The sequence below is a fragment of the Rhinoraja longicauda genome, chromosome 18 (genome assembly GCF_053455715.1).
Source record: "Rhinoraja longicauda isolate Sanriku21f chromosome 18, sRhiLon1.1, whole genome shotgun sequence".
NCBI classification, from domain to species: domain Eukaryota; kingdom Metazoa; phylum Chordata; class Chondrichthyes; order Rajiformes; family Arhynchobatidae; genus Rhinoraja; species Rhinoraja longicauda.
This window is the reverse complement of record NC_135970.1, coordinates 27,740,307-27,752,549: the sequence shown is the minus strand read 5'-3', so window position 1 is coordinate 27,752,549 and position 12,243 is coordinate 27,740,307. Positions and strand designations below refer to the sequence as shown.

General features: G+C 38.4%; 1 protein-coding gene across 1 annotated transcript in view; it reads left to right on the top strand.

Moving 5' to 3' along the window:
- Positions 1 to 12,243, top strand: part of znf143b (zinc finger protein 143b) — a 60,879-nt gene that overhangs the window by 31,224 nt on the left and 17,412 nt on the right. The window contains exons 10-12 of the mRNA XM_078414813.1: positions 3,709 to 3,834; positions 7,344 to 7,523; positions 9,708 to 9,932. Of these exons, the coding sequence (XP_078270939.1) occupies positions 3,709 to 3,834; positions 7,344 to 7,523; positions 9,708 to 9,932 (531 nt within the window). The remainder of the gene's footprint in view (positions 1 to 3,708; positions 3,835 to 7,343; positions 7,524 to 9,707; positions 9,933 to 12,243) is intronic.

Here is a 12,243-nt window from a genome sequence, read left to right as displayed (position 1 = left end):
ATTTTAGGGATGGAGCAGAATCTCTCAGAGTTCTGCTTTAACTTAGCCTGAAGAATTTTTCTCTTGCCTTTTGCTTCCTCCTTACTTCTTCAGGTTGACTGTGGAAATTGTAATTTGTGACAGGGATGCTGGTATGCTGAGGTTTACCGATTGACTGTAGTATGGGTTTAATTTACTTGTTTTTACTTTTATCATTTGCCATTTAAGCAAAATTCTGAAAAGATCATAGATAGACACAAAATGCTGGAGTAACTCAGCGGGACAGGCAGCATCTCTGGAGAGAAGAAATAGTTCAGACTGAAGAAGGGTCTTGACCCGAAGTGTCACCTATTCCTTCTCTCCAGGGATGCTGCCTGTCCCACTGAGTTACTCCAGCATTTTGTGTCTACCTTCGATTTAAACCAGCATCAACAGTTCTTTCCTACACATCAGCAGTTCCGTCCTACACATTTCATCTGAAAATATCTTAGTCATATAGCAGAGAAACAGGCCCTGTAGTCCTCTTTGTCTGTACCAACCATCAACTATTTGTGCACTTATCCCATTCTTCCTACATTCCCATCATCTTCCCCAAGATTCTAATGTCCACCTACAAACTCGGAGCAACTTACCTTCCAACCTGCACAATTTGGCAATTTGGGAGGAAATTACAGCAGCCAAAGGAAACCCATGCAGTCACAAGAAGAATATGCAAACTCCGCTCAAACAGCATCGAATGCCTGGATTGAACCTGGGTCATTGGATCTGTGAGGCAACAGTGCCGTCCAGAACATTTTCTCACACTTTCTTTTCTGACAATTCTGAAGATGAAATGGTGTAATGTTCCGAACAGATCAATGGATAATTTGGATAATTTCAGAGAGCGAATTACTCTTCAAATATATCATAATAGGTTTAAACCAATAGAGGCAGCTGGGACCGATACCAAAAAGGAAAGTTTGGATGTCAGAATACCAATTATATGGCTGGTAGCAGCAGCAGCAATAAAAATGAGCTTCATTTTCTGCCTCTGTGCAGCAGTTGTGGTTGGAAGTTAATTCTATGAAAAATGGAAATGTGCAAAATACTAAGCATATCTGATGTTGAAGTGACAAAGTTCAGTTCGATGACCGTTCAGCAGTAAAGTAATTATTTCAGATTTCCAACGTCTACAATAATTTACTCATATGATTATATTTATAAACATTGTTATTTATGGACATTGACATTTCTCACTAAATCATTAATTTTCTTTGAACACAAAGTGCTGCAGTAACTCAGCATATCAGGCAGTATGTCTCGAGGACATGGATGAATGAGGTTTTAGGCTGCCTGACCTGAGTTACTCCAGCACTTTGTGTTCTGTGCAAAATTCCAGCATCTGCAGTATCGTGTATCTACATGAATTTGCTGATCTGATTGTCAGTATAATTTAAACACAGTGGCAATCAGATGAAGTCTGGTCTGTGGATTATTGTTATTTTTTGCATACCTACATTATTTTACTGACAAAGCTTGATATTGGAAACTATGCATTGTGCCTAATATTAAAGGTAAACTACTAAAGCTGATAAAAAAGCTACAACTTCCCATCAGAGGTGATAAATTTTACTTTCTGCACCATTGTCTGCACCTGACATTGTGATTCTAATCAGCTAAAGGTCTGTACTGTCTTCTGAACATACTTTATTCGATTATTGTGGGACCATAAATGACTTCCTTTTAGCAGATTCATTCAAAATTTATCACATTATTTTTCTACATTTTTAAATGCAGATTCACTCAGCAATGTTGAGGTGACAAGAGTATGCTGCAGAATGATCTGATAGCTGTCTTGAGATTCTTCACCTGCATGAACTTGGAGGATGAATGTCAGTAGGCTAATTGAATGTGGAAGTATACAGCTAACCCTAACATTACTTTATCAACTGCATGCATCAGCAATGTTCTTCACAGTGGCCAGACATTGGGACCACCTTATCTTTAGCGATACAGCGTGGAAACAGATCTTCGGACCACTGAGTCCGCATCGGCCAACAATCACCCCATACACTAACACTTTCCGACATACTAAGGACTATTTAACAATTTTACCAAAGTTAGTTAGCCTACAAACCTGTCTTTGGAGTGTGGGAGGAAACCAGAACACCAGGAGAAAACCCACTCAATCACAGGGGGAACATACAAACTCCATACAGACAGCACCGATAATCAGGATTGAGCATGGGTCTCTGGCGCTGTAAGGCAGCAACTGTACCGCTGCGCCATTGTGCCACCCTCTCCTGCAGCCTTATCTCTACTGCAGCCTGCAGATTGTGTGTGTAGGAAGGTACTGCAGATGCTTTTTGTGCACTGAAGATAGACACAAAATGCTGAGTAATTCTGGGTCAGGCAGCAATAGATGACATTTTGGGTCGAGACCCTTCTTCAGACTGAGAGTCAGGGGAGAGGGAAATTAGAGGTATGAAAAGGTACAGAACAAATCAGAGCTGGCACCGATGACTCAGGAAAGGTGGAGCCCACAATGGTCAATTGTTGGTTGCGGAAGAGGTGATAACGAAAGTATATGAACAGTGAAACTAGGAAGACGACTCAGGTGGGAGAGGACGAAGAGAAAGGGAATGCAAGGGTTACTTGAAATTAGAGTTATCAATATTCATATTGCTGGGTTGTCAGCTGCCCAAATGAAATATGAGGTGCTATTCCTCCAATTTGCATGTGGCCTCACTCTCAGTGGAGGAGGCCCAGGACAGAAAAGTCATCGGTGAGACCAAGCACAGACTGGGCGATCGTTTTGTTGAACGCCTACGCTTAGCCCACCTTGACCGACGCATTGTCCGGTTGACCAAACATTTTAACTCCCCTTCCTATTCCCAACGGATCTTCTGTCCTGAATAGGGTTAATTAGCTTACAGATAATCAGTATTATCACTACTGCTTGCTCCTACATTTATCTTTTAGTGAAGTAAATAATTATATTTTTGTAGTTTTGAGAAAAGAAATAACATGTTTTATGCTGTCTTTTGCATCTTGAAAATTGTTGCTTTCCACCCACATAATTGCATTTTGAAGTGTAGTCATTATCGGAGTTTGCAGTAGTGACTTGAACACAAAGATCTTATTCCCTCCCCCCTTTCCATATCTGCATTTGTCATGGTAATCATTAGCTTCTACCTTTCCAGTAGCTTATACATTCTCTGGATTTACAACGAATCTCCAATGTTAAATGTATTTAATAATCTGTGTAGTTTATAAGAAATTTAATCTGCAACTTCCAGCAGCTGTATATTCACCTCTTGTCTGTCACTGTGGCACATGGAAACGGCTTCACTGACATATCTGCAATACAATGAAAAACCTGATTATCATATCATATCATATCATATATCTACAGCCGGAAACAGGCCTTTTCGGCCCTCCAAGTCCGTGCCGCCCAGTGATCCCCGTACATTAACACTATCCTACACCCACTAGGGACAATTTTTACATTTACCCAGCCAATTAACCTACATACCTGTACGTCTTTGGAGTGTGGGAGGAAACTGAAGATCTCGGAGAAAACCCACGCAGGTCACGGGGAGAACGTACAAACTCCTTACAGTGCAGCACCCGTAGTCAGGATCGAACCTGTGTCTCCGGCGCTGCATTCGCTGTAAAGCAGCAACTCTACCGCTGCGCTACCGTGCTATTTTATTCCAAATGTTCTTCTTATCCATGTTTCTGTTGTAGGATATGGATTAAAAAGCCATACAAGAACCCATACAGGAGAAAAGCCATATAGATGCCCAGAAGAAAGCTGTGACAAAGCATTTAAAACCTCAGGAGATCTACAAAAACATATCCGAACCCACACAGGTAAAACTGGATATAAATTTAGAATGTAAGGAAAATTATTTGTTATTTATTTGCCAAAGTCCCCACAACATCATCTCACATTAGTATTCTCACATTATAGATTAAAGTGGCATAGTCTAGTTGGCTATCTTCTGTCTTTTTTCCATTGACATTTTAGAGAAATACTTGGGTCTTCTGTGACTCCAACAGCATTTTTTAAAGGTCTTTATAATCACTCTTTGTCACAATGAGTCAAGCCCAAAGGAAGAATATTTTATAATTCAATTGACTAGATTATTTTGACTATTTTCTCACTATTTTACAGTTATCTGTACCAGTAGAACCTGGAATACAGAACAGTATAGCAGAGGAACAGGCACCTTAGCCCATGATATCTGTGCTGACCCTGATGCCACATTAAACAAATTCCATCTGCCTGCACATGATCCATATCCCTCCACTCCTTGTGTATTCACCTACCTGTCTAAATGCCTCTTAAACATCTCCATTGTATATGCTTCTGCCCCCAACTCCACCCCACTGCAGAGCATTCCAGGCACTTTTCACACTCTGTGTAAAAATAATTCGCACATCTCCTTTAAACTTTGGCTTAAACCTATGCCCATTATAACCTAACTACCTAAAGTCAACTGCCTACTAGCTTCTCTGATTCTTGGTAAACACGGTAACACCAGTGTAATTTTCACACATTTATCCACAGTAACACTGCAATGACTTGAATTTACTTTTTATTTCTAATATATTAAAACACACCAAATTGCATCATACGTGCATTATTGAGCAAAATCTTATTGCGATGTATAAGGAGATACAGTTGATGTAGAGGTAAGAGTGACGGAAGGAATATCAGACTTTTAGAACCATGATAATTGAAGGGACACAGTAATGAAAATTGTGGTTGCTCATGAGATCAGAATTGCAGGTGTACAGATACTTCAGCGGGAAAAAATTAAAGATGGGGGAAGATAAGGCTATAGCGGCATTTAAAAACAAGGATGAACATTTTTAAAAATGTCGCATTGTCTAAACAGGAGCCAATGTGGATCAACTTCCATGGAAATGATAGCTCAACAGCATTTGGTGCAAGAAAGATAATGGGCAGCCAAAGTAATAGCAAACTGCCCATGCAAAAGCTCACACTTTCGCCATACCTAAATATTATGCTTTTTGAATGCTCCTATTGCTGTTTTGTCTTCCAATATTTGAATACAGTCCACCTGGTCTAGATGTCTTTTGAACTCTATTTTTGAATAAATTAATTGAACTGCTTTATGGTCAGTTCTTTTCCGTGCTAATCTAAATGTAATCATAATATGATTGATGTTCCCCAAATGCCCCTCATTAAGCAAAATTCCACTAGCCCCAGTTCATTTTGAGTGCTAGGTCAAGCCATGAATCCTTCCACATTTGAATAAAAACCTGGATAAGAAAGTGCTTTTGTACACTCTCTTAGGGCCCTTTCCCCTTTTTATCCCCAATACTATTGCTATCTAAGTCAATATTAAAATCACCACTTTATTCTTCTTTGTCTAGAAATTTTGTCTTCTGCTTTCTTCCTGTTCTCTACTTTCATTATTCTCTTTTTAAGCGTTGCCAGACTGAGACTTCTTTTCTGAAGCAATTTTATGAAATAGTTATCAGTTGATTTTACAAAACAGGTATCAGATTGATTGCAGATCTACTGGTATTCCATTTCAGAATTGTTTATTTAGAGAACACTCTCAGTATCAAGCTTGGAATTTTCAGTTTAAATACTCAGTAGATGAACTTGTGCAGCCGGATGATTGATTATTATTTTTGTTTTTGAATATTTTTTATTGTCTTTGTCCATTATTACTTCCGTTTTCCCAAATGTCCTGAGATTACATGTGAGAACAACATGAGAAAATATCTAGGCAGTTTTAAAGTTTAAAAGAAACAAATATAAAAATTGGGAAATGACAGAATAATGGAATAAAGCAAAAAAAAGAATGCAGGTAGACAGAGATTGAGAATAAATAACAAACAATTTTATTTTTACAAGCAAATAAGATAAAAGTACAACCCGGGACATTGTTAATGGTCTTTCAAGTTCTTGCGTAATTCTGAAAGAATTACATTAAAGTGGACATGTAACCTCTGAGTCTGTTTTGTTAATTTATATTTTGCTTAAAGTATGGAGTTTCCCTGCAGATATAATCATTGTGGATGAATTTATCTGCCTTAGGGGAAAAAAAGGTCTCAAATGCCATACATCAAAACAGTGTCTCAAGCTATCACTTTCCAGGGCTGTGCAGGAATATCTATCATTTTGATCTGGTTAGGTCCTGAAGAATGCTTTGAACCAATAACTTTTGGTATAAGTCTACCACCAAAGCTAAATTAAGACGAAAGAGACAATTTAAGGCTAAGAATGCCAAATTGCATTAGCAGAGCAGCTAGACATTTATCACAAAGAATTCTGTGATTCACTTTGTTATATGAAGTAAACCCATCAGTAAATCTGTTCATGTGTGGTTGCTTTATTTTATAGTAAGATGATTTATAGCCAGGGATGTTAATGCTCTCTTTTGAGGCCACATAGTGATAACTTTAAGGAGATTCTGTTTCCCTATTCTTTGCAGTTTCCAATCTACACAGTCCTACACAAAGAGATTGAATTGGTGCAAGGAACAGGAAAAAGAATCCATGTGAGCCGATGTAACAACTGGGTTTTGGTGTGCAATGATCAATATTACATTCCATTGAAATAGATTATTTGGCTCTACTGGTCAGCGTTAAAGTAGTATCACGCACAAACAGTGATTCCAATTTGCTGTTCTTCATTTACAGATGTCAAATCATTAACCTCTACTTAACTAGTATTCTTATTTGTTAATCTGGAATCAGTTTCTTTCATTAATTCTCTTGTTCTTTTATCTTGAAACCAGGTGTCTACTAACATCTTTCTGCTTTAATTTTTTCACATAATCTTTTAGCTATCAAGTTACACTTATTGTAGACCTGTTATCCCTGGAAATAGTTTCTGTGTCCTTCTCATAATATTAAATCACTCCCAAATCCCCTCTTTTCAAATTGGGAAATTCCCAATTTTTTCCGCATAAAGTTAAATATTGAGAACCTCTTATTAAATTGAAATTGAATTTATTATGCATTTATTAGCAGCAATTTATTATGCATTTAGTTGTCTTTACTAACTATATATATTTAGCTGAATACCTAATAGTTAATCCATTGAAATAACAGTGCCTTTTTTATAGTCTTTGTTTTACTGCATTGACTTTAAATTGTTAGGATATTGAAATATATATCAATCTGATAATACCTGCACCAAATGTATTTTTTGAGGTTCTAGTAGTCCCTTGCTTTCAGATTACTTCTGGTTATATATCTAACTATAAGATAGTGAAATTATAATGTGTGGTTTTTATGTTTACTAATAATTATAAATACTTTACTGCATTTATTTATTTTTAACATGTTGTGATCTATTTTGGTTGAACTCAAATTACATTTGATCCAACAAATAGGTGAAAGGCCATTCAAATGCCCCTTTGAAGGCTGTGGCAGATCATTCACCACATCAAATATTCGTAAAGTGCATATTCGGACTCACACAGGTGAAAGACCATATTTCTGTCCAGAGGCAGGCTGTGGGCGAGCCTTTGCTAGTGCAACCAATTACAAGAACCATATGAGGATACACACAGGTATTGATGACAGTAAATTGCTGCTGGTCATTTCCCAAGCCTTAATTATTCAACTAATTTATTGTACTCAGAGCAAATTATGTTTTTAATTATCAGTTTAAGATGAGTAATATCAGGTCAACTCAATATTATAAATACTTTTAGGGATGAGAAATCTTCATAATTTTTGTAAGCATAGTTTTTGTGTCTAACTACGTCACCAGGTCACACCTCTGATGAGAATGTATGTAACCAAGAGTAAAGCCTCAACCAGTTTAAGAAAATAATGTTGATTAATAAACTTTATGGAACAGCTCAAGAATAGTGTAATTGGACTTCAGTTTCTTTACATGTTTAATTTAAGAAATTATATATTTTTAAGTAAAGACCATATTACAGTATTATATTGTATGTTTATTTGTATTCTGTAACCATAGGTCTTTTTGATGTTAACTGAAGAATGTGAAAAGTTTAAATTGTAGTTTAGTATGAGGGGAGCTTAAAATATAATGTAGATACAAAATGCTGGAGTGACTCAGTGGGTCAGGCAGCTTCTCCAGAGAGAAGGAATGGGTGACGTTTCGGGTCGAGACCCATCTTCAGACTTCAGTCTGAAGAAGGGTCTCGACCCGAAACATCACCCATTCCTTCTCTCCCGAGATGCTGCCTGACCCGCTGAGTTACTCCAGCATTTTGTGTCTACCTTCGATTTAAACCAGCATCTGCTGTTTTTTTGCCTTAAAATACAATGTGGTAATATGACTATTTTCCTTATTTATCAAGCAATGACTAGAACCACCTGACGTTGTTCTGCAGGTTTGATTTTTTTAAAAACCAACCCAGATTCAGGGATGCCCTTTGAACCACCTCATGAGGCACAGAACCTCCTTACAGGAAGACCCAGATGGTTTAAAGGCTCCACCACCACATTCTCCTCCGCCTTGCAGAAGTTGTTCTCACACTCAGCAACTTCTCCTTTGACTCCTCTCACTTTCTCCAAGTTAAATGTGTAGCCATGGGCATTTGCCTGGGCCCCAGCTATGCCTGCCTTTTTGTCGTTTTTGTCAAACAGTCCTTGTTCCAAATGTACACTGGCACCATCACCCAACTCTTTCTCTGCTACTTCGATGACTGCATTGGGGCTGCCTCCTGCACCTGTGCGGAACTCGTTGATTTAATTAACTTTATTCATTGATTTCACTATCTTCCACCCTGCCCTCAAATACACTTGCACTATCTCTGATACTTATCTCCTCTTTCATGATCTTTCTGTTTCCATCGCAGTGTACAGACTATCAACTGCCATCTACTCCAAACCTACCAACTCCCACGGCTTCCTCCCACCCTGCCTCATGCCAAGACACTGTACCTTACTATCAATTTCTCTGTATTCGCCACATTTGCTCCCAAGAAGAGGTATTCCATTCTAGGACATCCGAGATGTCCTTGTTCTTTAGTAAACATGATTTTCCCCCTTGCTGTCATTGATGGATCCAACAGCTATGCCTCCTCTGTGTCCTGCAGTTCTGCTCCCACTTCCTCTTTCCCCCCCAGAACAAGGAAAGAATTCCCCTGGTCCTCAGCTTCCACCCTATCAATTTTCCACTTTCTTCAAACCACCCACTTCTTCCCCCTCCCTTCCTCCCCCACAACCTTTCCCCCATCTTTCATCACCCTTTCTGGCCTGTGCCCCACCTGGACTTCCATCTATTTCTCCCCTTCCCATCTCTTTCCAACTACATACCTTCCTCTAGCTTCAAATCCAAAACATCGCTAATCCATGTTCTCCAGAGATGCTGCCTAACCCGCTTGAGTCACTCCACTTTTCACAAAACCCCACTCAAAAGGTCACAGGATGGTAAAACATTAATTGTATAAGATTAATGTATCTTTACCCCATTCAAGTTGTTAAATGGCAAAAAGAATAGTGCAACAAGTTAGATAGAGCTCCAGGGGCTAGTGGAATCAAGGGATATGGGGAGGAGGCAGGTATGGGTCACTGATTGTGGATGATCAGCCATGATCACAATGAATGGCAGTGCTGACTCGAAGGGCTGAATGGCCTCCTCCTACACCTATTTTCTATGTAACAATTTATTTTATTGCTTGCAATTACATCTGACATTTTACATGGGAATTCTTTCTATTATTGCTGTGCTTGCCTTCATTCGTAATTGTAACATTTTCATTTCTTTTAATGTGCAGGGGAGAAGCCATATGTATGTACTGTACCTGGTTGTGACAAGCGTTTTACTGAGTACTCTAGTTTATATAAACACCACGTGGTTCATACTCATTCCAAACCGTACAACTGCAACCACTGTGGCAAAACCTATAAACAGACCTCCACATTAGCGATGCATAAGCGAACTGCGCATGGAGACAGTGAGCCAACTGAAGAAGAGGAGGCTTTCTTTGAGCCTCAGGATGGTAAGTGTAATTTAGATAGGTTTAAGATTTTTCTCTATGAAAAGTGCCCTGGGTTCGCTAATAACATTAAATAATATTGACATAACTGACAGAATGAGAAAGATAGGCCTTCTATCTTGTAAGGCTTGTTCAGTGGAGCATGAGACCAGTGCAAAGGCTATTGCATTTCATGGCAGTGAGGCCACAGCTAAAATGTTTATTAGCAATTCCTTCTATCCAGAGATGCTGTCTGGCCCGCTAAGTTGCTCCATTATTTTGTGTCTATTATCGGCCTGCTTTACTGTGAATGCATAATTTGCCTTTCTGGGCACCAACAGAAGTAAGTAGAAATGCAAATCTTCAAATTTATGTTGACCTTTATTAGAGTCATAGAAAGCCATGAATCCAGAGGTCAGATTAGAAGTGGACCAAAGAAAGGTAAACAACAGGTGACTCGCGTTTTTCATATTGAATATAAGAGCAAAATGAGAGAAAGTTTGAAATTTGTCAGGAAGAATAAAGAAGCATAATCTAAATGGTAAGGAATGCAAAGCTCTGAAGACCCCAGTGTCATGATTCATACACATAAGGATTTAGAAAAACTAACCATGTTATTGTTTATTGCTAGAGGAATTAAATATAACATTAGTAAGGTTATGCTTCAGTTGCAATGGGTATCAATTAAAACCATATCTGGAGTATTATATACAGTATTGTTCTCATTAAAGGAAGGATGGTGATTAGTTGGAAACATATCTGAGAACATTTACCATACCAATACCTGGGTGGGAGGGGGTGGATGGGGTTGGAGCAAAGAAGAGTCAGAGATGATTTGATTTAAATATTTAATATCCTGCAGAGGATGAATGTTGCAAGTTTGTTTCCGCTTTTGGCAGATAAATTTTACTAGGGGGTTACTGCTTAAAAATAAAGAGTCATCCATTTAAGGCTGAGATACGTGATTTTTTTGTTCTGAGGATTGTCAGTAGGGTCAGAGTCTTTAAATATTTTTAGGATAATTGGAAAATTAACAAGCAAGGGAATGAAGAATTATCTGTGGAGATGGGAAAACGGATTTGAGATGACTATCAGATCAGTCATAATCTTCCCAAATGGGGAGACAGACTTGAGATCCCAATTAGCCTACTACTAATTTGAACCACTTTAGGGATAGACAATAAACAATAGGTGCAGGAGTAGGCCATTCGGCCTTTCAAGCCAGCACCACCATTCAATGTGATCATGGCTGATCATTCTCAATCAGTACCCCGTTCCTGCCTTCTCCCCATACCTCCTGACTCTGCTATCCTTAAGAGCTCTATCTAGTTCTCTCTTGAATGCATTCAGAGACTTGGCCTCCTTCTGATGCAGTGAATTCCACAGATTTACAACTCTCTGACTGAAAAAGTTTTTCCTCATCTCCGTTCTAAATGGCCTACCCCTTATTCTTAAACTGTGGCCCCTGGTTCTGGACACTCCCAACATTGGGAACATGTTTCCTGCCTCTAACGTGTCCAACCCCTTAATAATCTTATATGTTTCGATAAGATCCCCTCTCATCCTTCTAAATTCCAGTGTATACAAGCCTAGCCGCTCCAGTCTTTCAACATACTTGAATCTTGGAAAGTGATCACCCAGACTGTGTTTGGTGTCCTCAATGTAGAGGAAACCATATTATCAGCTATCAGCAATATTGCATATCTCTTGTTTTGCACTGTTATCCCTTTTGTATTTGAATCTCCCCAAATTTCACATGGCCACAAACCTTCCCTTTTTCTCTCCTTCCCGGTCACTTTCCTAGCTTCAGCTCTATCTTAATACCTGGTAGATCTGTAATACTTTCTATAGATGTTGTCCGATCTGAGTATTTACAGTATTTTCTGATATTTCAATTTCATTTTGATATTGACACTTTGAATGAATTTAGTGTTTGCTTGCAAGGATTGCCGTAATGTTTGGATAGTCAAAAAATATTCTGGTTGAGGGTAAAATATGAATTCATATTTGAGTTCTGTATTTGTATTTTGTATTTTGGCACTTGCAATTTTAAGGTCACCAGTTTGCATTGTTGGCTTGAAAGATTGAGTTTATGTTATTGGCTCCATTTTGCACATAATAGATCAAAAAGAATAGTGTAAAACTTGTTTTTGTTGGATCCAATAGCAGAAGGCATAATATGTTGCTGAAACCACCTGTTTTTATATTGTGCAGGATTTCAATAACAAAACTGAGATATTATGGAAGACATTGCAAAACAATAACTTGGATAAATATAGTGTTATTTTTCATTTTCTGTCAATTCACAAAATTAACCAACTTCTCGTCAAGAAGC